The 26,597-nt window shown below is 42.2% G+C and overlaps 1 protein-coding gene across 1 annotated transcript; it reads left to right on the top strand.

The window, feature by feature from the left end:
- Positions 1-25,842, top strand: CHRNA6 (cholinergic receptor nicotinic alpha 6 subunit). Its single transcript, XM_088021317.1, has 6 exons — positions 1-18; positions 7,551-7,839; positions 11,108-11,247; positions 22,025-22,134; positions 22,226-23,204; positions 24,793-25,842. Exons 1-6 carry the CDS (start codon positions 1-3, stop codon positions 24,922-24,924), a joined length of 1,668 nt encoding a protein of 555 aa, XP_087877443.1. The 3' UTR covers positions 24,925-25,842.
- Positions 25,843-26,597: the final 755 nt, after the last annotated feature.

Genomic DNA, 26,597 nt, shown 5'->3' with positions numbered 1-26,597 from the left:
ATGTTTAGAAAAGTCCAGGTAAGGTTTGGGGCATAAGCAGCCCTGCTTCAGCAGGTGAAGGTGGCGAGAATATTTCTGGTTCCTTCCTGCCCGGATCACCTCCCCCACCCCCACCCCCCAAACTCCCCATTCCTCATCCCTACCTCTCAGACCTTACGGAGCTGTTGATGGTGGGAAGACAGCCATGCTCAGCAAAGTAGCAGGAAAGCCGGTGGCAGAGTCAAGCTCCTGCAGAGGTGTGGACAGCAGCCTGAATGGCAGGGCAGCGTTGGGAGGGGGCTCCAGGCTGCATGACTGCTGTGATTAGCACCTTAAAATTAATATGGTCTTAGTTATATTTGGACCCATGAAACCTGAGCCATATGACTTCTCTCCATTATTAGCTTTACCTCCCTGGCCCTTGAAAACGAGAAGACTGGATACAACATTTTGAGCTCTGCAAGAAAGGGAAGTTTGGAGCATTATCTTGGAATTTTTAATTTTGCTTTTTTGTGGACAGAGAGTGTTCTATATGCTAAAGATTCTTTGTTACTTTTTGAGACTTTTTTGGTCGTAACACAAGGTCCATTTTTGTAAATGTTCCATGGATACTTGAAAACATAAGTGTATATTTTCTACAACTTTATTTCAGCATCTATCCCTGTGCCCAGAACATAGTAGGACTTAGTAAACACCTACGTTGAAGGAGCTTTTTCACACAAAACATAGTGCCTATACAGCAACTTTGGAATATCTCTAACATTTTTGTTTTGTGACCTACGCATTCGTGGGGGCACGTATGTTCTAGAAACGTCTAACTCTATAATATCACAGAAGCACACTGTAGAGGTACCGGGTGGAAATCCTACTGCAGCTTGCTGGAGGAGCTCCTCAGAGGTGTGGCACTGCCCATCTGCATCAGGATCAACTCAGGAGCTTTATAAAAATGCAGTTTCCAGGTCCCACCACAGACCCAGCGAACCAGAATTTCTCAGGACAGGACCTGGAATCTGCGCTTTTTAAAGATTGTCCCCTACTCTTGATTCTGATACACACTAACAGTTGACCTACTAATCAGGGACCATGATATATGTGACTTTTCAGATTTTCTTCTTTGAAAGAACAAGAAGTCGCCATTTTACACAAAAACAGTCATATTTTCTGGGCCTCCCCACCAGTCCTTGAAGTCTGCTGTACATATCAGAGTACAATTCTCTGGAAAAAGAAAATGAATGTGGGTTGCCCCTATAGTATGCCAGTAGCTGCTATTACATATACTTTCTTTTTTTTTTTAAGATTTTATTTATTTATTTGAGAGAGAGAGAATGAGAGATAGAGAGCACGAGAGGGAAGAGGGTCAGAGGGAGAAGCAGACTCCCTGCCGAGCAGGGAGCCCGATGCGGGACTCGATCCCAGGACTCTAGGACCATGACCTGAGCCGAAGGCAGTCGCCCAACCAACTGAGCCACCCGGGCGCCCACATATACTTTCTAATTAAATCCTCACCACAATCCTGTAAGTTTTTGTGGTGGGTTGAATGGTGGCCCCCAAAAGATAGGTATGTCTGTGTCCTAACTCCTGGTACTTGTGAATGTTACCCTCTTTGAAAATGGGTCTTTGCAGATGTCATTTAGTTAAGGATCTTGAGACGAGTTCATCCTGGGTTACCCACTAGGACCTAAATCGAAGGACCAGCTTCCTTGTAAAACACAAAAGAGGCAAAGCCACAGGCATAGAGTAGAAGGTCTTGTAATGGCAGATGTGGAGGCGGAAGTGATGTGGCCACAAGTCAAGGGACGCCTGGAGCTACCGGAAGCAGCAAGAGGCAAGGAAGGATTCTCTCTTACAGCCTTCAGAGGGAGCACGGTCCTGCTGACACCTTGATTTTGACTTCTAACCTCTAGAACTGTGGAAAAAATAACTTTCTGTTGCATGAAGCCAGCAAGTTTGTGGTAATTCGGTATAGCAGCCCCAGGAGTCCCAGGATCGAGTCCCACATCGGGCTCCCTGCTCAGCAGGGAGTCTGCTTCTCCCTCTGACCTTCCTTCCTCTCATGCTCTCTCTCTCTCAATAAATAAATAAAAATCTTTAAAAAAAGGAAACAAATATAAATTGGCAGTTATTCCTATTTACAATCATAGAGCTGGGTCTACTGGAAGTGGAATACATTGTATTACAATTTTATTACTACTGGGTTGTGGGACGATGGTAACCTTGAATCAATTCTTCCTTTTAGGAGATTTATTATTTAAGCACATTGGCTTCTACCTTGAAGGACCCAGAGATAATTGCTGCCCATTTAGGGATGGGGAAAGTCTGAAGCGAAGTTACAGAATTCCCAAAGCTCTGTGTAGGATTCATTCTGGCTGGAAGAGTGTGGCCTACCATGCCCGTCACCAGTAAGTGCTTAGCCTAGCGATCTTCACCGCATGGCCAGCAACATCACCCCTGAAGATGTGGTTGTGGCGCCATCGCCCACACGCCCCGAGTTGGGAACTTGCCCAATGTCAGCTTGTGCCTTAAGTGGGGCAATCTCTGGGCTCCCACTTCTGTGTGGTATTATGTGCTCCATTCCAACTTCCTTTATAAATTAGCTTTGGCTTCCTCGACTCTTGTGAAGGATCCATGGCAAAAGAAAATGAAGTTAGTGCTAACCATGGCCCACTTCAATAACAACCCTCTAAAAATATATTGAACTTATAAAGTATTCATGGATCTAAAAGCACTTGAGGATAGCTTTAAGGTTAAAGTGTCAGCTGTAGATTCAGACAGCGTGAGATTGGCATCTTAACTCAGCCACTGATCAGCGATGATGGAACTTGAAGCAAATCACTTAACCTGCTTGAGTGTCAGTGTCTTCACCTACAACATCGAGTCTCACTTCCTTGAGTGTGTGGGGATTAAGAGAGAGAATGGCAAGGACTTAGCCTGCTGATCACACACAGGCTGCTGGGAGGGAGCTATCATGCGACACACAGTCTTTGCATTTCAACTCAGTTTTGACTTTCTCTCACTGCTTTACCTCACCCTCGGGTCAATGGCTTTCCCCTTTTTTTTTTTTTTTTTAAAGATTTTATTTATTCATTTGAGAGAGAGAGAATGAGAGATAGAGAGCACAAGAGGGAAGAGGGTCAGAGGGAGAAGCAGACTCCCCGCTGAGCAGGGAGCCCGATGTGGGACTCGATCCTGGGACTCCAGGATCATGACCTGAGCCGAAGGCAGTCGCTTAACCAACTGAGCCACCCAGGCGCCCTTTCCCTTTTTTTTTTAAAATGTAGGTGGTCCAAAGGTGGGCATTGTAGGATTAATTCGAGCCTCTCTTATGAGCTATTTATTAAATGTTTCTTCCCGGTCTAAAATTAGCATTTAATTTGAATACTTACCCTATTGCTGTTTTATTTTTCCTTCATGGGAAATGTCAAGTGGGGTGACTGTGAAATACTACTGACTAGGGATATTGCACATGTGACAGTTTTAATGACAGTAGTTAAAAAAAAAACCTGGCATATGGGATCATTAAATTATTGATGATGTTTTGCTGAGTGGATTTATAAATAATACATGTTTAAAGGGTTATTTCCTATACATTTCTTTAGGGACAACTAAAGAGTCTTCTCGTTTGAGTTTAAAGAGAACTGACAATTGGAGAAAGGTCAACAAAATGTTCATTCATGCAGTTTCTATGCCAAAAAACCCTCAGACTTCAATTAAGCACTTAACCAGTTTTATGGAACTGTATCAAACAGTCGCCCTTATTTTTAGAGCAAACGAGGCAATGGCTTTAAATTAGCAACTGGAGGGGGAAAACTCTTAAAACAATATTAAGAATTAAAAGTTTCATATTAAGCAGTATCACTTTTTTTTTTCTCAGAAAACCTCCAAATTGAAGTTAGTATCTACTGATAAAAAACCAAAAGAAACACAACAATAAATCTCTGAAACTTATGGGTTTCCTGACACATTAGCTCTCTAGAATGTTATTTTAAAAAGGGATGTGTGGGGGCGCCTGGGTGGCTCAGATGGTTAAACGTTTGCACTTGGCTCAGGTCATGATCCCAGGTCCTGGGATCGAGCCCCACATCGGGCTCCCTGCTCAATGATGAGTCTGTTTCTCCCTCTCCCTCTGCCTCTCCCCCTGCTTGTTCTCTCTTGGTCTTTCTCTCTCTCTTCCAAATGAACAAATAAAACTTTTTTTTTTTTTTTTTAAAGGGATGATGTGTGGTGACTGGGAGCAGAAAGTGGGAAAATGATAGGTTACCTCCCCCTGAGGTTGGAAATCCCCAGGATTTAAATGTCAAATTTTATTTAATAGGCATAAGGGCATGGAGGCTTAGGATCCACAGTTTTCATTAGATTTATGGCCCTGGAAAAGTTAAGCTGCATTGCTTCTTCCTTTTTCCTTTTGGAAGAGGCTAAGAGGAATGAGGGTGTCCGGGGGTGGAGGGGTGTGTGTGGTAGGGGCGAGGGAGGGGAGGGCAAGACAGGACTGACTCTTCCTAGGTTGATGAACCTCTCTCTCCCTTCAGCCTTTCCACCTCCATAAACCATGAGCAGCACTAAACTTCTGGTTGGTTTGACAGCTCAGCTAAACTAATTACTGGAATATGAACATGAAATGGTAACCAGTAACATCAGGAAAATACAAAATATCTTTAATTCTTTTGTTTCTTGAATTAAATTTTTAAAAAAATTTTTGAAAGTGTGCTTTTTTTCTTCTGTGTATTTGGTTTTAACTTCTATTCCTGCAATTTTCAGAGAGGGATTGATGCAGTATGTAGACCCGTAACTGAATTACAAAACTCAAGGATTTTTCTGATGATGAGGGGTTAATATAAATGTTTTCTTTGAATGGGACAATGTATATTCTATATAAGCATTTAAAATACAGCACATTTTTCCTACAAGTTCAGGCCCGAGAGCTACTCAGTTGTGTTGTCTGTTTGCAGTGGTTAAGAGAGTGAGAGGGGCAACAGGCTGGCACAGTTGGAAGAGTGTGTGACTCTTGATTTCGGGGTCATGGGTTCAAGCCCCATACTGGGGGAAGAAATTACTAAAATAAAGAAATAAACTTAAAAAAAAAAAGAGAGAGTGAGTAAAAATGACAGGGAAAATTGGGTAGGGAGAGGTGAAATGATTTACACTACTGAATTTAATCACATTTTTTTCTGGTGACAGAGCTGAAGGAGTTTAAGTAACTTGTCCAATATCCCCCAAGTATCAGCGCCAGAATCCAAATCTATGTCCATTTGACCCAGAAGCCCATATTGTTCCCTCTGCATTCTTTAGCTCCAGGGAGGCTCTTCTGTGACCTCCTCTCATAAAGTCCCCCATCCTCCCACTCCGCACCCTGGCTCCTGATGGCATGCTCCTGGAAGAAAGCAGGGCTGATTTGGGACCCATTCCAGAGGATCGCTCCTCTAAAGTGGTTCTTTAAGGTGACAGGTGATGGCTATAGAGGATTGTTGGATAAAACAAAAACATAGAACAATGGTTTTTTCTTTCTTTCTTCTTTGTTTCTTTCTTTTTCTTTCTTTTCTTTTCTTCCTTTCTTTCTTCTTTTTTTTTTTAAAGATTTACTTATTTGTTTGAGAGAGAGTACAAGCGAGGGAGTGGGGTGGGAGAAGTGGTGGGGGACAGGGAGAAGCAGACCCCCCACTGAGCAGGGAGCCCGATGCGGGGCTTGATTCCAGGACCCTGAGATCATGACCTGAGCTGAAGGCAGAGGCTTAACAGACTGAGCCACCAGGTGCCCCGAAACAACAGTTTTCTTGACAAATTGCAGTGCGCATCTGTTAGAAAGTATGAGGAACAAATCAGTTAAAGGCTGAGAAATAGAAATAGTTGAGGGTGTTATTGGTGCTTTGGAAAACAGCCAACTTGATTTGTGCTTTACTTTAAAAACGACTGAGGCATTGCCCCATTTTGGGGTATGATTTGGCATTTTATCCATCGTGGTAAAGTGTTGTCCAGGCCTTTTCTCTTTATCACCTTAGATTCTCTCCAAACTCCACAGGACACTTCAGCAAAGGCCAAAAGCCCATCTGCTATGGGGAGCGCTTGAGTAACATCTTAAGATGACATATCTGAAGCAGGTAGCCAGACAGCACTGGCTGGGTCCAAGTTTGGTGCTAAATGTTGGTTCCTCTTTCGTTTTCTCGAGAGATAGGAGTTTAATAGAATTTTGAGGAAAGTCATTGGTCTGAATTCGGCACAACTGCAAAGTGTACTACCTTTGTGATGATGTCATAGAATGTTTGGTTGGGAAGGCCCGAGAGATCATCTTCTAGTCTAATTCTTCTTTTCCCCCAGCTTTATTGAGGTCTAACTGACAAATAAAAATTGTATATATTTAAGGTGTCTGATGTGATGATTTGATATGCATATGCATTGTGAAATGATACCACAGTCAAGCTAATCTACATATCCATCGCCTCACTTGGTAACCATTTGTGTGTGTTGGTGAGAGCACCTAAGATCTATTCTCCTAGAAAACTTAAAAATTTTTTTTAATTAGATTTTTTTTTTTTAAGTAAACTCTATGCCCACTGTGGGGCTGGAACTCATGATCCTGAGATCAAGAGTCACATGCCCTACCAACGGAGCCAGCCAGGTGCCCCTCTCTTAGCACATTTAAAGTATATATTAACTATAGTCACCATGCTGCACAGTAGATACCAGAACTGATTATTTTTATAACTGAAAGTTTGTATCTTTTCATGAGTTCAACTTTTTTTAGATTCCACATATACATGAGATCATACAGTGCTTGTCTTTCTCTGTCTGACTTATTTCACTCAGCACACTGTCGTTCAGGGTCATCCATGTTGTCTCAGGTGGCAGGATTTCTCATGGCTGAATAATATTCCACACATGTGTGCACATATATACACCACATCTTCTTTGTCCTTTCATCCATCGACAGACACTTAGGTTGTTTCCATACTGTGATAGTTTTGAATAATGCTGCAATAACATAGAAATGCAAATGAGATCCTAATTTCATTTGCTTTGGTTATATTTCTAGAAGTAGAATTGCTGGATCATATGGTAGTTATTTCTTTATTTTTTCCAGAAAAAAACCCACCACCATATTTATTGAGTTGACCCTGATCTAAAGAGAAAGATGTCAAAAGAAAACCTAAAACATGTATGTAAGCACACACCTCCCTGAACCCAGATAACCTAAAAGAAAATATAACACAAAGTCCTGTTCAACAGATAAATTTATCTTCTCTTCTGGAAGATGTTTCCATGCCCCAGTACCTGTCCTCTTGTAGCCACTGGAGCCTTCATTTTTTTTTTTTTAAGATTTTATTTGTTTATTTGAGAGAGAGAGAGAGAGCACAGAAGTAGGGGGAGGGGCACAGGGAGAGGGAGAAGCAGGTTCCCACTGAGCAGGGAGTCCGATGCGGGGCTCAATCCCAGGACCCTGGATCAGGACCTGAGCCCAAGTCAGATATGTAACCCACAGAGCCACCCAGACACCCTGACTTGGGCCTTTAGAATAGCAACTTTTTCCCGGTCAGCCCCTGAGCCTTCATTTTATTTTTCATGCTTTTTAACATGGACAGGTTTTTCAGCATGCCAGGCAAAATGAGAAAGCAGATCTTGCTGCCACAGATGTACACCCACCCCAGCTGTGCCCCTCGGCCTTGTCTGTATGTGAGTGTGATGTTGGACATCTGGCAGTTCATGTTGTCCTTGGCTTTAACGAGCTTCCCATGATACACCTCACCAGCTTGGTCTCACACGTCACCATGGGACCCTCAGCACCGCATAAGACTGCAATCGGCAAGCCATCTGATAGACATCTCAGCAGGAAGAGAGTTCTCACCAGCTCCAACCTACTCTTCCTTCTGGGTGAGGAGGTAACTCTGGTAGCTGCAAAGGTGTGAGCCAAGCGAATGGCAGGGCCACGCTCCTGGTAGTTCCTTTTTCAGATTTTCTGAGGGACCCCATACTGTTTTCCATAGCAGCTGCACCAATTTCTTTTTCTCCACACCCTCACCAACACTTGATATGTCTGGTCTTTTGGGGAGTAACCATCCTAATAGGTGAAAGGTAAGATCTTACTGTGGTTGATTTGCATTTCCCTGCTGATCGGTGACTGAGGACTCTTTCGTATACCTGTTGGACATTTGTATGTCTTCTTTGGAAAAATGTCTATTCAGGTCTGTTGCCCATTTTTTTTTTAAGAGTTTATTTATTTATTTGACAGAGAGAGCGCACAAGCAGGGGGAGTGGCAGGCAGAGGGAGAGGGAGAAGCAGGCTCCCTGCTCAGCAGGGAGCCCAATGTGGGACTCAATCCCAGGACCCTGAGATCCTGACCTGAGCCGAAGGCAGTCGCTTAACCAACTGAGCCACCCAAGCGCCCCGATGCCCACTTTTTAGTTGGATATGTCTTGATATTGAATTTTATGAGTTCCTTATATGTTTTGGATATTAATTCTTTATCAGACATATGGTCACAAATACTTTCTCCCATTCTGCAGGTTGCTTTTTCATTTTGTTGTGGGTCTGTCTCCTCTTTAACCAACACCAAAATCTGACCAGAAGGCCCAGTTCATCAGAATCCTCTTGACCCTAAACTTATAGAGGCAAGAAGAAACTTATAAGAAAGCCAGTTGATGACAAGGATGTTTCAGTAAACATAGGGCTGTCCAGGTGGCATCCTGTGTTCAGTACTCATCCCTCTGGTTCTCAGACAGCTAATCTCTGGCCCTGGATGGTGACTGCTGAGCTCAGAAAGACAAGACACCAGAAGCCCTGGAGTCAGATGAAACCAGATGAGTGCTGCTCGAGGCCACACTTATTAAGACAGGAAAGGAAACTCCTATTTTAGGAAGTTTTCTAATGACAAGGCTAAGCCTTGATAAACCAGAGAACTCAGTGAATCAGAACACACTGTCTGGCGCCCAGCACCTGCTTCCCTTGGACTTGGGGCTCAGTCAGAGGGTGTTTCTTCCCCCCAAGGAGGACTGCTGAGACTGTGCTATGGAAAGCTTGAAGCCAGGCGATGTTTTCCATCCTCCGTCGGTCCAGCCTGCCCAGTGTTCCCTCGCTGCTTCTCTTCACTGGTCTCGCACGAAGAGAGATCTAGGGTGACAGGAAAGTGATTACTCAGCTGACATCAGATTGAGTCCTTTTTATTTGCCCTTTTGCTGGCCTCAGGCTCTGATATTGGGAACATCCGTATTGCGCTTGTGAATGTTTTTATTGCACCGAAGAAACACGTGGATTGCAGTGGGACTCTGATGATTTAAAGGTCTGATGCATGTTGCTGTCTGGTAGCTCTGTTTTCTACAGTCCTTTGACTAGAAAAAGAAATCAAAGTGTGTTTTAGTCATGCTGAGCAGCAAGGGCCAGGGACTCCTTCCCTTTGCTTTGTGTCTCTGGTTGTATATATTCATGCCTTGCTTGAAAGGTAGGTTTTATTTCTGCTTTATCTCATATCCTCTTTCCAGCTACATGTGTTTGCTCTTCTTTTCTAGTTGTGCTTGATTGAGCAGAGATGAGATATTCAATGTCTGAATATGCAGAGGGTCTGCAGAGGAATTACTGCAGTTATAACTGCTAATTAATCTATTTCTTACTGGGTAGGTTTAACATGTAACATGAGATTTAGGGGCTGGGGTGGGGAGGACAATGAAACCTTGTAAACCATACCTTATTTTCTTGTCCCACTAAAAATATGGTGATAATAATGATGCAGTTTTCTATCCATCTCTGCCATGGGTATATTCGCCTGATTTATTTGTATTTGTATTTAATATATATATATATTTTACTTGTGATTTGTTTGTTAGCTGATACTATGACTTACTCCGTGAACCCTTCCATTTTGAAGGTAATCATCATTGTTTTGGGAAGCATGTCATATTACTGTGCTGGAATGTGTCCTAAGAGTGAGATTATTCATTTTAAAGTTAAGCCTTGGAAACAGACAGCTGCTATTCTGTGGAAGAAAACCACATTTCCACGTGCTGTTGGCTTTGCAGGGGCTTGCTCTTCAAGACTCATGGAGGGCTTATCTACAGCGTCTGGGGGGGATGGGAATAGGGTAATGGAGAGAATTGTTTCTTGTCTGTTTTATGTAGAAATATTTCTACCGTTATTGATTATAGTGGCAAGAGTGCTGTTTTACATTTAAAATTGTTCTTTCCTGCTGAAAGCTCAGAGTTTCAGTGGTTCCAAGTGCATTTGTCAAACTACTCTTTATTTAGTGATACAACAGCTATTCTTTTGTTCATTTTTGCGGAATGAGTTTTCAGTCCCTTTAATTTTCTTTCTTTCAGGGTATAAATCCCTCTGGGAAATTTGTAGAACAGTATGTCAGATGTCAAATTTGGCTTCTATAAGGGAAAATATAGAGGGGTATTAATGAAGTGAATTATGTCAAATGAAGGCAAGTAACCTACTTTTAATGCATTCTTGGAAAAATACAGACATACACATTAAGCTATTTAAAATTTAGTGACGAAAATGCTGTTATTTAAGAACTAATTTTGAATTCTTTTAAAACTATTTAAATAAGTTCGCCTCAAAAACCTTGCACTTACACAAATCTCCAAAATAATTGAATTCAAAGCTGACTTTAAAAAGGAGTATGGCTTGTTAAGATCTTAATAAGATTACTGGTTATTTCAGTTTGCTTCGTGAAGTTTCCCCAGCTAAGCACCTCACTGGTTGTAGAAACAGGTAGTTGGATCAGCGTTTTGACAAGAAAGGGCAGGACTCTTCCTTAATAACCAGAGCAGTGAGATCATGAGCTATCCTCAGTGACGTAAGCAAGAATTGGAGTTCATGCTATCCCCTTACGTGTGTGGGGCATTAGACTTTTAAAAGAGCTCTTGCCAATATTATTTTATTTGATATCACAGTAGTTCTGGGACATAGGCATTCCTCTTTTTATCTTCAGGGCAGAGGTGACCAACCGAGGCTCAGAGAGGCAAGGGACAATGGGTACAGGGGCAGTCTGTACGGGTGGACAGAACACAGGGGCAGGAGGGCTCCGTTGGCTTGGACACCCCACTGCCTGTGTCACCTGGTGATGGAAGCTGCCAGAACCTCCCCATCTGCGAGCACCCTGTCTGCTTCTCTAACTCTTCCCTCTGTTTGGCCATGCAGGCTCTGCAGCCTGTGCATCTGAAGAGAGACTCTTCCGCGAATTGTTTTCTCATTATAACCAGCTCATCAGGCCTGTAGAAAACGTGTCTGATCCCGTCACAGTGCGTTTTGAAGTGGCCATCACACAGCTGACCAATGTGGTAAGTGCTGCCGGGTCACCGCTCTTTCTCAGAGAAACCCTGACTCTGCGGTGGGGGTGGGGGTTGGGGTGGGGAGCAGAGCAATTCTCGACATTGTCCCAGTTACTGTATAGGGTAAATAGAGAAATTTTAAAAACACGAACAAACACACATCTACATGAGCGCAGGCCCTGCAAAGCCCTCAGGTTGGGAAGAAGACACTTCCCCATTGATGCTGTAATTACTCACATCAAGGCAGTGTCTTTCTGGAAGTGCTTTCAGAGCGAGTTTATGAAACAAAGAGGCGAAGGGGAAGTTGAAGGGAGAATACAGAGGGAGCTAACTTCATTGTGCACCTATTATGCACCAGTCACTGTGTCTACACTTAGTGGCTGTCATCTGCATTTTATAGCTGGAGGGAATCTCAGTTAAGCAAACTTCTTAAGGTCCTAGACTAAAACATGGTGGAACTGAGATCTTAATCAAACCTGTCTGACTCCAAAGCTTATGTTTTTTTCACTCCATAAAAAAAGAATGGCTTTAAGCCTTCTACATTATGCAAGAAAGGAAAAAAAAATCACCTTCTTTCATACAGAATTCCATCCAGCCCTGAAAAAACAGATGGGAATTTGGAGTTCTTACTTTAATGTATTGCTACTATGTTCAAGGGCAAGTAGGACTGCAGTTCTTTTTGTTTTAAGATTTTATTTATTTATTTGACAGAGAGAGAGAGACAGCAAGAGCAGGAACACAAGCAGGGGGAGTGGGAGAGGGAGAAGCAGGCTTCCTGTGGAGCAGGGAGCCTGATGTGGGACTCGATCCTAGGACCCTGGGATCATGACCTGAGCCCAAGGCAGACGCTTAACTACTGAGCCACCCAGGCGCCCGACTGCAGTTCATTTTGAATAATCTTCATGCCCTAGTTGGCAGAAGAGGAGGTAGTGAGACCTGATACTATAACCTAGAGCAGAGTTCTGGCTCCAAGGTATAGGATGGGGCTGAGCTGTCTTGGACCAAATTCCAGGAATAGGCAGGCTTAGGAAGTAGGGGGAGTGTAAGCATCTGCAGAGAGACAAGAGTGCACAACAAAGGGAGCCCCTTTCATCAGTCCCAGCCAATGGATAAGGAAGGAGCCCTCCGTCCTCCTAGGCTTTGCCCCTTGGGAAACAGTGGTGGCTCTCAAGGTTCACTGGGGAAAGATCTTCATTACAGATGTGAAGTCAGGGCCCGTGATATTTCTCCAGTCCATGCTTCCTGGTGGACGAGGCTGACCCTGGCCTGGTCCTCTGGCTTCTGGCCCAAGTTGGAAATATGTATATACTGGTACATATTGGTTTAAAAAAAGTCACATGTTTTCTTTTGCTTAGATGGGATCCACTCATTCATTTAAAAAATATTTATTTGGTACCTATTCTGATCCTCTCTACCCCCAAAGAGTGTTACACTGGTTACTGGCCTCCTACTGGGCTGGGAGCCATAATTTGCTGTGGATTGGGTTGTTACAAAGTAAGTTTCACCTAAAGTCAGTACTTCAAATTCATGGTTGATATACCCTTTCAGGACATTGTTCTGAGGATGGTGGGTGGGGATGGCAGAATACAGATTTTGACATTTGCATTTGGCTGCTCTCAGAGGTTTTAAAACATAACACAGCTTAAATAAAACAAGTTTATTTCTTTCTTATGTAACAGAAATCTAAAGGTTAACAGTTTAGGAGGTTAACACCAGGTGGCTTCATGGTGTTAGTGATTGCACCACTGTGTTCGGTTGCTCAGGTTAGGCACTGCACAACATCCAGGGGATGCCAGTCACATGGACCATGATGCTTAAAGCATAAACCGTGCATGGTGACAGTGAGCAAGGTTCCCATCTTTCTATTTCATCATGTGCTTTCTTTCCTCAGTGTTGCCAAGGTAACTGCTGATTTCACTCATCATATTCACACCCTTGGTAATAAGCAGGAGGAAGGGAGAAGGGCACATAACAGACATCTGTGACTTCCTTGAGTTTTCTTAGAAGTCCTACTAACATCCTTGGCTTCCTATCTCACTGACAACCTCTAGCTGTAAGGCAGGCTTGGGAAATTTAGTTTTTTAAGTTGAATTTTATTTACTGAAATAATTGTAGATTCATATGCAGTTGTAAGAAATAATAGAAAGAGGGCGCCTGGGTGGCTCGGATGGTTAGACGTCTGCTTTCGGCTCAGGTCATGATCCCAGGGTCCTGGGATCGAGTTCCGCATCCGGCTCCTTGCTCAGCGGGGAGTCTGCTTCTCCCTCTCCCTCTGCCTCTCCCCCTGCTTGTTCTCTCTCTGTCTCCCTCGCAAGTGAATAAATAAAATCTTAAAAAAAAAAAAGAAAGAATAGAAAGATCCCTTGTACACTTTGCCCAGTTTTCCCAGTGGCACCCACTAATATGTCTTCCATTTCTAAAATTTTGTCATTTCGAGAAAGTTATATAAAAAATGGAATAATATATTATGTAATCTTGTGGGATTGGTTTTTCCACTCAGTATAATTTTCTGGACACTCGTCCCAGTTGTTGATTGTATCAGTAGTCCATTTCTTCTTGGTGTGGAGTCTTCCGTGGTATTTATGCACTGCAGTTTATTTCACTTTTCGTTGGTTGAAGAACATTTGGGTTGATTCCAGTTTCGTTCTATTACAAATAAAAGTGCTATGTACATTCGGGTTAGGTTTTTGTGTGAATGTAAATCTTTATTTCTCTGGGATAAACCTCCAGGTGTGCAGTTGCTGGGTCATGTGGTAGTTGCATGTTTAGTTTTTTAAGAAACTGCCAAAATGCTTTCCAGAGTGGATCTATCCTTTTTCATTCCTACCAGCAATATATAAGTGATCCAGTTTATCCACATCTTCACCAATATTTGGTGTTGTCACTAATTTTTATTTTAACCATTCTAATAGGTATGTAATAATATCTCATTGTAGTTTTAATATGCATTTTCCTAATGACTAATGATATAGAACATCTTTTCTTGTGCTTATTTTCCATCTGTATATCCTCTTTGGTGAAATGTTTGTTCATGGTTTTTTGCCCATTTTCTAATTGGATTGTTTGACTTTTTTTTAACTCTTCAGTGTTGAGAGTTCTTGCTATATTCTAGATACTAATGCTTTGTCAGATATGTGGTTTGTAAATACAGTTGACCTTTGAATAATGCAGGGGTTAGGGGCGCCAGCCCCTACCATAGTCAAAATTCTTCATATAACTTTTGACTCCTCCAAAACCTAACTATTAATGGTCTACTGTTGACCTGAAGCCTTACTGATTACATAAACACTTGATTAACACATATTTTATATGTTATGTGTGTTATATTCTGTATTCTTACAATAAAGGAAGAGAAAATAAAATCTTATTAAATCATAAAGAAGAGAAAACACATTTACAGCACTGTGCCATGCAAATTCTACGTGTAAGTGGGCCTGCACAGTTCAAACCTGTGTATTCAAGGGTCAGCTATATTTTACCCTAGTTTGTAGCTTCTCTTTTCATCTTTTTCATGTGGGCTTTCACTCAAACTTTTCCATTTTGATGAGGTCCAATTTATGAATTTTTCCTTTTATGTGTTGTGCTTTTGGTGTTAAGCCTAAGAATTCTTTGCCTTATTGCAGATCCAGAGATTTTCTTTTATTTTTTTCTTAAAGCTTTATTTATGTTTTACATTTAAGACTGTTATCCATTTTGAGTTAATTTTTAATTTTTGTATAAAATGTGAGGCTTGATTTTTTTGGGCAGGGGGTGGTCTGTGGTGTCTAATTGCTCCAGAATCATTTGTTGAAAAAGCTATCCCTTTTTCCATTGAGTTGGCTTTGCACCTTTGTGAAAAATCAGTTGAGTGTATTTGTGTGGGTCTATTGCAGGGTACTCTGTTCCATCCCATTGATTTCTGTGACTAGCCCTCCACCAATACCACCCAGTCTTGATTACTGTAGCTGTATAGTAAGTCTTTTTTTTATTTTTAAAAGATTTATTTATTTATTTGAGAGAGAGAGAGAGAGAGAGAGAGAGAGCAGAAGCATGGAGAGGGGCAGAGGGAGAGAGGGAGGCAGACTCCCCATTGAGAAGGGAGGCTGTGGAGGGCTTGATCCCAGGACCTGAGCTAATGGCTGACATTTACCAGCTAAGCCACCCAGGCACCCAGTAAGTCTTAATATTGGCTAGAGTGATCCCTGCCACCTTATTCTTCTTTGTTAAAATCATATTAGCTATTCTGGGGCCTAAGCCTTGGAATAAGCTGCCTATATATACAAAAAACCTTGCTGGGATTTTGAAAGGAATTGCATTACATCTATAGATTAATTTGGGGAGAAGTGACATTTTCACTGTTGTATAATCTTCCAACCCATGAATGCAAGATATTTCTCCATTTATTTAGCTCTTTTTTTCATCAGCATTCTGTAATTTTCAGCATACAGATCCTGTTTATGCATTATTATGTGTATATGTAAGTATTTTGTTTTATTTGAAGCAATTGAAAATAATGTGCTTTTAATTTTGGTTTCTCCATGTTCATTGTTAGTATATGGAAATTAAATTGATTTTTGTATATTGATCTTGTATCCTGAGATCTTGCTGAACTCACTTATTAGTTTCAGTATTTTTATAGATTCCATGGATTTTCTATGTAGGCAACCATGTCATATGCAAATAGAGATAGTTTTATTTCTTCCTTTTCAATCTGTGCCTTTTTTTCCCCCCTTTTTCTTGCCTTATTGCACTGACTAGAATTTCTAGTACTGTGTTGAATAAAAGTGGTGAGAGTGGACATCTTTGCCTTGTTCTCAATCTTAAGGAAAAAGCATTCAGTCCTTCACCATTTAGTATAATGATAGCTGTAGGCGTTGTATAGAGGTTTTCATTAAGTTGAGGAAGTTCTTTATTCCCAGTTTTCGGAGAGTTTTTATCATGAATTTATGTTGAATTTTTGTTAAATGCTTTTTCTGCATCAATGGATATGGTCACATAATTTTTCTTCTTTACTTTGTTGATATGGTAAATTACATTGATTGATTTTTGAATGTTGAACCAGTCTTACATCTCATCTAATCATGGTGTATAACTTTTTATATATTGTTGGATTCAGTTTGCTAATACTTTATTGATAGGTTCATGACAGATATTGATCTGTAGTTTTCTTTTTTTGTATTGTCTTTGGGTTTTGTGTCAGGATAATACTTCATAAAAAATATTTGGAATTGTTCCATCCTCTTCTATGTTCTGGAAGAGATTGTATAAAATTGATATTAGTTCTTCTTTACATAGTTGGTAGAATTCTCCAGGGGGAACTTACTAGGTCTAGAGGTTTCTTTTCCAGGAGTTTTTAACTATAAATTCAATTTTTAAAAATAGCTATAGGCTATTCAGACTATCAATTTCATCTTCTTTGAATTTGGATAATTTGTGGCTTTTGAGGTTTTAATCCACTTCTTTTAAATTTTTGAATGTATGATAAAGTTGTTTATAGTATTGTCTATTCTTTGTAATGGCTACAGGATCTGTGGTGCTCCTATTTCATTTCTGATGTTGGTGAGTTGTGTCTTTGTTTTTATTTTTGTCAATCTTGCTCAAGGTCATCAATTTTGTTTTTTTTCCCCCAAAGAATCAGCTTTTGTTTCACTGATTTTTCTCTATTGTTTTCCTTTTCAATTTTATTGATTTCTACTCTTTTTTTTAAAGTTTATGTATTTATTTAAGTAATCTCTACATCCACCTTGGAGCTCGAACTCACAACCCCAAGATCAAGACTTGCATGGTCCAATGATTGAGCCAGCCAGGTACCCCATAATTTCTACCCTTACCTTTATTTTTCCTTCCTTCAGCTAGCTTTGGGTTCATTTTGTGCTTCTTTTTCCAATTTCTGGAAGTAGAAACTTGGATTATTGATTTGAGACCTTTCCTTATTTATAATGTAAGCATATAATGTGACAATTTTATTTTCAGCACTGTTTTTTAGCTATGTCCTTCATGTTTTGATATGTTGTTCTAATTTTCATTTAGTTCTATGTATTTTTAAAAATCTCCTTTGCAGGGCACCTGGGCGGCTCAGTCGGTTAAGCATCTGACTCTTGATTTTGGTTCAAGTCATGATCTCAGGGTTGTAAAATCAAACCCTGCATGGGACTCCATGCTCAGTGCAGTCTGCTTGGGATTCTCTTTTTCCATCTCTTTCTGCCCCTTCCCCTGCTCATGTGCACGCACGTGTTCTTTCTCTCTCAAATAAATAAATAAAATCTTAAAAAAAAATCTCCTTTGAGACATCCTCTTTGACCCATGGATTATTTAGAAGAGTATTGTTTAGTTCCTGTGGGTTTAGAGATGTTCCTGTTGTCTTTTTGTTATTGATTTCTAGTTTGATTCCATTATGGTCAGAAAACACACTGTATGTTTTCAATTCTTTTATATTTTATGAGGTTTATTTTATGGCCCATGATAAAAATGTGGTTTATTATCTTGGTTAATATTCCATGCATGCTTGAAAAGTATGTGTATTCTGCTGTTTGAGTGAAGTGTTCTATATATGTCAGTTAGATACTGTTGATTGATTATGTTCTTCAGATCTTCTCTATTTTTGCTGATTTTCTGTCTAGTGGTTCTATTGGGTGCTGAGGGAGGTGGAATTGAAGTCTCCAACTATAAAAGGGGGTTTGTTTCTTCTTTCAGCTTTATCAATTTTTGTTTCATGTAATTGAAGACTATAGTTTGGTGTGTATACAGTTAGGATCATTGTCTTCCTGGTGAATTGATCCTTCTAGCATTATGTAATGTCCCTCTTTGCCTATACTAACTGTTTTTTCTGAAGTCTACTTTGTCAGATATTAATGTAGCCATTCTCATTGGTGTATTAGAGGCCACCTGTTCTCAGGTGGGGCACCAGAAGTTCCTGTGGATCATATTCATTGTTGTCCTTGAGCCATGGTGAGCTCTGGGGATGGCTCTGTGATGCAGGACAGCCAGGATGCACAACTACCAACTCCCTTCTCAAAGTCTCTAGGCCTCTTGCTGCTCTACTTAGAAGTGTTTTTGCTGCCATACAGAATGACTCTGGCCACAGAGTTTTCTGGGTGGATGATCTTTCAGTGTTAGAGCACATCTGCTATCCCCCCAACAGCGATTCAAGACAAAGCCCTTGTCTAGTGTTTCGATGGCCTCCCATATCTGAAATGACAAACTTAAAGGCCTTTAAAGTGTAGTCCACCTGGCCTTTCTGATCTCAGTCTCCGCTGCTCTGGAAGCTAATTAATTTGAAATTGTAACTCCAATCCTTTGATGCAGGCAGGGTTCCAACTAATTTATTTTCCCAAGAAAGAGATACAGGGCAATGGTCCCAGGAATGTGGAATGGTATTGTGGGTTTCTGGCCTCCTCCAGCTGGGCAGTCTGATGGTAGTGCCCATGACTATCATTGTGGTTTGGAATTGGGTGGAGAACAAGACTTGCCAGAACAAGTCCTGATCCATAAAGTTGGCTGACGCCCCTGAGGAGGTCCATACCACACGGAGCCTCACCAGCCTGCGGACGTGTTGGTGGGGAGACAAGGATATTGTTGGGATGATATTGCCAACAGATTTGAATGATTTGAACACAGTGTACTAGTTCACAGTGTACACTAGTTCTATCAACACAGTATACTAGTGTACAGAGAGGATGCAGTCTTTGGAAGATGTTTATGACATTTACCCCTGAGACCTTTCTGGACTGCATAGTTAGTCCATTCCTGATTGGCAGCCAACGGATTTATTGACATGGCCTCTGCTGGAATCTATAGGTCACAACATGACCTTCTTATAAGCAGAAGGCATCAGCCTTAGGCTTGGGTGATTATAAAGCCATGGGCTGCTTGGTCAAGGGATAAGTATAGCCTCTTTTTTTTTTTTCTTTTCCTGGCTAATAGGAAACCATGAATGTAACTCCTTTTGTTGACCTTTTAAAACCCTGGGGCTTACTATGACTTGACACAAACTCATTTGAAGGAGGAAGCTTGGCAGGGGCGTTTGTGAAGTACAGAGTAGCTCAGTGAAAAAGAGCAGGTTGGTGTCTGAGTCCTGGCCACAGCTCTGTCAACTACAGTTGAATTCATTTACTCTGGGGGTGTCCATGTGTCTTGTAAAGCAAGATTGGTAAGTTTTTTTTTAATTTTATTTATTTATTTGAGAGAGAGAACAAGAGGGAGAACACAAACGATGGGGAGGGACAGAGGGAGAAGGAGAAGGAGACTGCCCACTGAGCAGGGAGCCCAACATGGGGCTCGATCCCAGGACCCCGAGATCACGACCTGAGCCAAAGGCAGACACTTAACAACTGAGTCACCCAAGTGCCCCAGTTGGTAAGTTTTAGGAATGCACTGCTGGCCAATGGGAATACCCAATATCTTCCAAGCTGTTGTGCTGTAAGGTTGTTAAAAGTTCTGGATATGTCTTCAGTTTTCCCACTGAAGGCTGGTAGCTGCTTAGGAACACATTATATTTGGGATTTTGGCCTGAAATGTTTTCTTCCTGATAGCTCCATGACTCTTTTCAGGCCATTTAGGTACCGGCTTAAACTACCTCCTCAGAGAAGACTTCTTTGACCATTCTGTCTAAGACAGATGTGTGTGCATATATGTATGCACATATGTAAGCACACATACACACATGCACACACACACCACTCCATCCCTCTCTATTTTTCTTCACAGGACTTATAACTACCATACATTATATTATATATCTATTATTGATTTTTTTGTCTCCCCAATTAACAGTTTAGACACATGAAGGTAGGGAATTTTTCTACCTGTTTACTGCTGCAGTCCCAGCATTTATAGAGCACATGGTAGGTACTCAATAAATATTCAAGTAATGAATGATTGAAACAATCAGCATGGCTTGGATGAGAATTGGGATGTGTTGCAACGGAGTGGTAGGTCCCAGCTGGAAAACTCCATGGTGACCTGAAGCTGACTTTTCAAGGGGCAATTGGGCTCAGGACTCAGAGTCTAGAGAGTGCCGAGCACAGTTGAGGAAGGGAGGTTTTCAAGGACTGGGGACGAAGATGGTAAAATCAATGAACCAGGGTCTGATACCCATCACCATCTGCAGTTCCTCCTTCCCTCCTTCCCACTGCCCCTTCTCTTCCTCCTTTCATGGAATCAGAAACCTTTACAGGCTGTGGTGATCAGAAAGGCTTCACAAGGGGTGCTGGGTGGTTCAGTCAGTTAAGCAGCTGCCTTCAGCTCAGGTCATGATCCTGGAGTCCCGGGATTGGGATTAAGCCCCTTGTCGGGCTCCCTGCTCAGCAGGGAGTCTGCTTCTCCCTCTCACTCTGCTCCTCCCCCTGCTTGTGCTCTCTCTCACTCTCTCTCAAATAAATAAATACAATCTTTAAAAAAAAAGAAAAAAGGAAGGTTTCACAGACAAGGTGAGACTTAAATCAGATTTGAAAGACAGTCTTTAAGCCACATTTTCTCTCAAAGTCAACAGGGTTGGAACCAGATGTGAAAATATCACATTTCTGGTTGTATTTTATAAGTTGCTTTTTTAGTCCTCTTTGTTTTTCTCTCTTAGTATAAATAACTCAAATTTGGCTCTCTCTTATTGTAATTCTTGTTCTAAGATCCACCTTAATTAGCAAGTACATTTAAGGCTAAAAAATATTATTTCTTTTTCCCAGGATGAAGTAAACCAGATCATGGAAACCAATCTGTGGCTACGTCACGTATGTGTCCTTCCTTTGGATGTGTCTTACTCATGTGCCAGGCTAACAATGTCTAATGGATAAATTTCACTAGCATTCCCTCTTTCCATCTCCAAATTATGACAGAGCATAAAATATTATCTGTCTCCAAACCCTAAAATTCAGCTCCGGTAACAGCTGCTTGATGCAAACTTCACAGGTGCAGAAACATGGTGATAAAGTTCTCTGGGATATAGAGACCTGTCCCTTCTGGTTTCTGCCCTCAAGTCTCCTATTTTTATCTGTAACTTGAACCCCAGAGTCAGATGCTTGCCCACTCTTTGATCCTGTTGCATCAGGCCTAGGGAAGTCAGGAACTGAGTATGAGAGTAACTGGGTTAGATTCCCACTAGTGGATTTTATCAGTTATACCATCTCATGCTTCCTTCTTGCCTTAATCTTTTACACAGACTTTGTAACAAACTCATCATTGTACACTTGAACTATCTTTTTAATATTAGAAATGAGTTGCTATTCCAGTGTGAATATAGTCTATGGAACATAGAAGTTGAGTTTATAAACTTGGCCCACTAATTAATAATCAATAGTTAATTATCTAAGTCATATTTGCCAAAATCAGCTCAGCTACCTAGCCCCCTATTCCACATGGATTTACTCTCTCAACTTTTGATAGAAACCAATGTGTTCTTGGGCGCCTGGGTGTCTCAGTTGTTTAAACTTCTGCTCAGGTCATGATCCCAGGGTTGAGGGATCAAGTCGGCATTGCTCCCTGTTCAGCGAGGAGTCTGCCCTCTGCCCGTTCCCCTGTTTGTTCTCCCCTTCCCTCCCTCTCTCTCTCTTTCACACAAAAAAAGAAAGAAAGAAACTAATGTACTCTTTATTTACTTTTTTAAGTAGGCTCCGTGCCCAGTGTGGGGCTTGAACTCATGACCCTGAGATCAAGAGTTGCATGCTCTACTAACTGAGCCAGCCAGGTGCCCCTCTAATGTACTCTTTAAATCAGAACTTACTTTTTCCAAAAAACCCTGCTAAACCAACATAGAATTAACATTGGAAGAAAGTTACTAAGAATTTTTTATTGAACTGACTTCTTCTGCCTTTAGATCTGGAATGATTATAAATTGCGCTGGGACCCAGTGGAATATGATGGCATTGAGACTCTACGTGTTCCTGCAGATAAGATCTGGAAGCCTGACATTGTTCTCTACAACAAGTATGGGCTTTTGGCAGCAGTCATCTCTTTCCAAAGTTGCCTTCGGTACAGCAAAGGGGGTGTTACTAATGGTGTCTAGTTTATTTTGCAGTGCTGTTGGCGATTTTCGAGTCGAAGGCAAGACAAAAGCTCTTCTTAAATATGATGGCATGATAACCTGGACTCCTCCAGCTATTTTCAAGAGTTCCTGTCCTATGGATATCACTTTTTTCCCTTTCGATCATCAAAATTGTTCCCTGAAATTTGGTTCCTGGACATATGACAAAGCTGAAATTGATCTTCTAATCATTGGATCTAAAGTGGATATGAATGATTTTTGGGAAAACAGTGAATGGGAAATTGTTGATGCTTCTGGCTATAAGCATGACATAAAATACAACTGTTGTGAGGAGATATACACAGATATAACCTATTCTTTTTACATTAGAAGATTGCCAATGTTTTATACCATTAATCTGATCATCCCCTGTCTCTTTATTTCATTTCTAACCGTGCTGGTCTTTTACCTTCCTTCTGATTGTGGAGAAAAAGTGACACTTTGTATTTCAGTTCTGCTTTCTCTGACTGTGTTTTTGCTGGTAATCACGGAAACCATTCCGTCCACGTCTCTTGTGATCCCACTGGTGGGTGAGTACCTACTGTTCACCATGATCTTTGTCACCCTGTCCATTGCGGTGACTGTGTTCGTGTTGAACATACATTATCGCACCCCAGCAACACACACCATGCCCAAGTGGGTGAAGACGGTTTTCCTCCAGCTGTTACCCCAGATCCTGATGATGAGGAGGCCTCTGGACAAGATGAGGGAGACAAGTTCTGATAAAAACTCCAAAGGCATTTCCAGTAGGTCCACCAAAATCAGTTTTGATCATTGCAGAGAGACCAAACTTCCTAAAGCATGCTGCCGCTGTCGTAAATCAAGTGAGCTTGCCGCCAGCAAGAGAAGATTAAGTCATCAGCCTTTACAATGGATGACTGAGAATTCAGAGCGCTCGCCTGATGTCGAAGATGTAATTAATAGTGTTCAATTCATAGCAGAAAACATGAAGAACCAAAATGAAACAAAGGAGGTAGGTATGTGGCTCCTCTGGCCTGTCCACCCGTAGCAGGCTTAGAGGCACTTTAGAGAGCAGGGCGGATCTTCAGCATGAGTTCTGTTTCTAAGGGAGCATTACTCTAAGACCGAGCTTGGTTATTATGCAGTTATGGGTGAAGTGGCCTGGGGGTTGGGTGGAGTAAACCATAGTCTCACTGCAAACCTCCACCTCTGGAAATGTTAACTCCAGTGAAATCTGGTTAAAATAAACATTCAGGACATCCTTGGTTAATGAAAGTGTTTCTTAAAAACAGTGGCAGAGGGAAGGGTGAATGGGGAGATCTGCCCCGATGAGCAGCCTGCAGTCTGAGAGTACTGGGGGAGGGGACTGAGTCCCCTCTTCTCAACCCCACTTCTTCTACTGGAGAGGGATTTAGGTGCGGATTGGATGAGCCTCAGGGATATTTTTAGCATCAACATAGTCTGCTTTTGTTGTCCAGAATAGCAGCAAGGACCTCCCCGAGCCTCCAAAGAGAGAGCTCAAGAAAATCATGCCAGTTTTCCATTTCATCAGGATGACTAGCTGAGGGCATCTGAAAACCTGTGTCAGGTGTCTGGGTTTGACCTCATACTGCAGCTGCCAGTATCCGTATCTCCTAGAGAAAGGATGTCTCGAGACCTGAAGTCTGCCCCATTGGTGCAGGGGACAATACTGTGATTGCGAGTCACAAGGCAGGGGTGGGGGATGTATCATGGGACAGGTGAGCCTAGACCTGTACCTTCATGGTGACAACTTCATAAAATGGTGGAGGGAAGAGTAGTTGACTTAAACACCATGGGGTAGGGCCCTCAAGACACCACCTGAGACGTAGGCCTCAGGCATAAGTTGGAGGCATGATCAATTGGAAGCCAGAATCCGGAAGCGTTACAGGATTTTTTTCCTCCATCGGTGCCGGCGGTTCTTGGTCACGTTGCTGTTCTAATCTGATTGACCATCCCCGTGCCTGTCATCCAGTCAGGTTTCTGTCACATGGGAAAGGGTGGAGGGCTCCTTCCAGGGTGGGGTAAAATCCTTTTAAGGGTGGTTCCTTTTAGGGCGAAGCGGGGGGCTGGTCCCCGCCTGCCTGCCTTCCAACTATACTTCATCAGAAGGACATGAGAAATGCAATGAACTCCCCACAACCAGCATGACTTTGCAGCCTAGATGGCTGCCTATTCCCGAGAAGGGGGCCCTCCATCATTCCTCACGTCCTGCACCCCCTGCCCCAAACCCATTTCCCAGACTAGCCAAGAAGTCAAAATATCCAGTGGTGCCAATGGCAAAAGTTGAGCTATCTGAGCAAAAGTTGAGCTATCTCGGGAATGCTTTTTGCAGGAAAAGACCTTTGTGCTCACTCGGTAGCCATCTGCATGAGGCATGGAAGGGCGTATCCATGCTCTTCAGACAAAGTTCTGTGAGCTATACAGGCGACATGGCTTAACCAGGTTAAAACCAATATTTGCTTTAAAAATTGCCAGGGAAGTCTTCTTTGAAAAGGAAGCAGCTTATTTATGAGACAAAGCACATTTTCTATGGTTTCAATATATTTTTTAAATTTTTTTACTTTTTGTTTGCCTTTCAGGTAGAAGACGGCTGGAAATACGTGGCCATGGTGGTGGACAGGGTATTTCTTTGGGTGTTTATAATCGTCTGTGTGTTTGGAACTGCGGGGCTATTTCTACAACCGCTGCTAGGGAACACAGGAAAGTCTTAAGGATGTATTTTCCTTTTAGCTTTTGAAACTTACAGATGCTGTATTTGTTCTTTGTTCCCAACCACCAGGAAAGGGACATAAAGCTCTCCATCCAACTCCCGCATATACTGAAGCTGATGGCTAGATGGAAAAAGAGGACTTTATTGCAAATCAGGAGGCTGAATGCCCTCCTTTGTAGCACGGAGGAGTACTTTAAGATGTTTTATAACACTGGAGCCCAGAGTTGGCAGCACCCACAAGCTTCTCTTCTCTGTACATGTCTGACTTCCAGGGACACGAATGACCCATAATACAGTGAACCATGTAATCAACATCAGGCCATGCTAAAAAGGGGTACCCTTGTACCTCCAGTTTCCACTGCTTATCATCCAGACAGGAAACTCCAGCTTGCACCTTGCAGCAGCGCTTGGGAACTATTACACGCTGGCTTTCTTAGGCATGCCTCTGGGCTGTAGTCAGACACGTCAGCATTATTTTATATATTAACTGGCAAAAAGTAATAGCAGGTCATCAGGGTGTATCTCAGCAGGCTGCGTCTAATTAGCATTCATCGGGCAAGAAACTGGAGTGGTAGCCCAGCACTGTGCTGGGCATTGTGAAGGCAACAAAATAGGTCCTGTCCCCAAGTGCTTGCAGCTTTTTAAGAAAAGTCATTAACACCAAGATCTCCAGGACCAGGTAGGGCGTGGGGAACGTGACTAGAACAGCTGGAGTAGGAAAGCTCGACGTGCTGTGGCCACGCAAACGTGAAGCAACTTCTACCGTGGGTGAAAGAGCTGGCTGTTCTTGTCAGCTGTTTCCATTTGTTCGTTGTAGCTGAGACTCCAGATAAAGTTATTTTTTCTGTAAGAAATTGTGTTCTGGTACCTTTTGGAGCAATACCTTTTCTGAGAGGGACACTTTGGGAATTCTGTTTCAGTCCACTCTAATTTATCTTCGTATTTGTTATATTTAAAAAATGTATTCCAAAGCAGAAAAAAATAAATCTACTTAACAAAGGCACTCCTTTTGTTCTTGCCTCTCCTCATCCTGTCCTCTTCTGGGCACGCACATTATTTTAGACTTCAATTTTACCTTTCAACTTTGTATTTTGATGTTTTCTCAAAACATGTCAGCAGTATTTCTCCGTGATGTTACATAGGCTTGAATGTGGGGTGTCCCTCTCGCGTGGGGGCCGGCGGCGCATGGTGAGATAATTCAAGGGAGGCAGAACAAGGGAGGTGGCAGTTTATTGAATACACCTCAAGGCAGCTGAGGGCAGGACAGCAGAGAGAGACTGTCTGCCATGAGGCGGTGCCGAGGGGCTCTAGGTATAGGGCGGAATGAGGGAGGCATGGAAACGAATAGGATTTTCCCTGTTTTGGTAACTGTGCCTGGGTGTAAGTAGCCCATTGGTCAACTAGGGCCTACGGCCATTTCGAGGTGGGTGGCTTCCCGAGCCTGCTTGCACTCAGCCCCGTGGTCACCGGGGGCCCTTGGGCCTTGCTCGGGTTTCCGTTGCTCAAGCCTGCGGCCTACCAGCGGCCTCTACACTGACCTATACTTTTTACGATTGCACAATCTCCGTCGTGTTGATACACCGAACTATTACCTCATGCTCTTTCTTCCTTGTCTATCTCAACCGGGAGCCTCAAGGCACTCTGTGGCACACCGGGCAGAGGTCATGAACTTGA

The sequence above is a fragment of the Eumetopias jubatus genome, unplaced genomic scaffold, assembly GCF_037043125.1.
Source record: "Eumetopias jubatus isolate StellerSeaLion01/CBP00866 unplaced genomic scaffold, mEumJub1_p1.0 scaffold_2, whole genome shotgun sequence".
NCBI lineage: Eukaryota > Metazoa > Chordata > Mammalia > Carnivora > Otariidae > Eumetopias > Eumetopias jubatus.
Note: the sequence above shows the minus strand (reverse complement) of the source record. Positions and strands in the feature narration are given on the sequence as shown.

Coding starts and splice junctions, on each gene's coding strand:
- CHRNA6 (XM_088021317.1), top strand. Junction 22,135..22,225: donor GACATTGTTCTCTACAACAA/GTATGGGCTTTT, acceptor TTTATTTTGCAG/TGCTGTTGGCGATTTTCGAG. Junction 23,205..24,792: donor ACCAAAATGAAACAAAGGAG/GTAGGTATGTGG, acceptor TTTGCCTTTCAG/GTAGAAGACGGCTGGAAATA.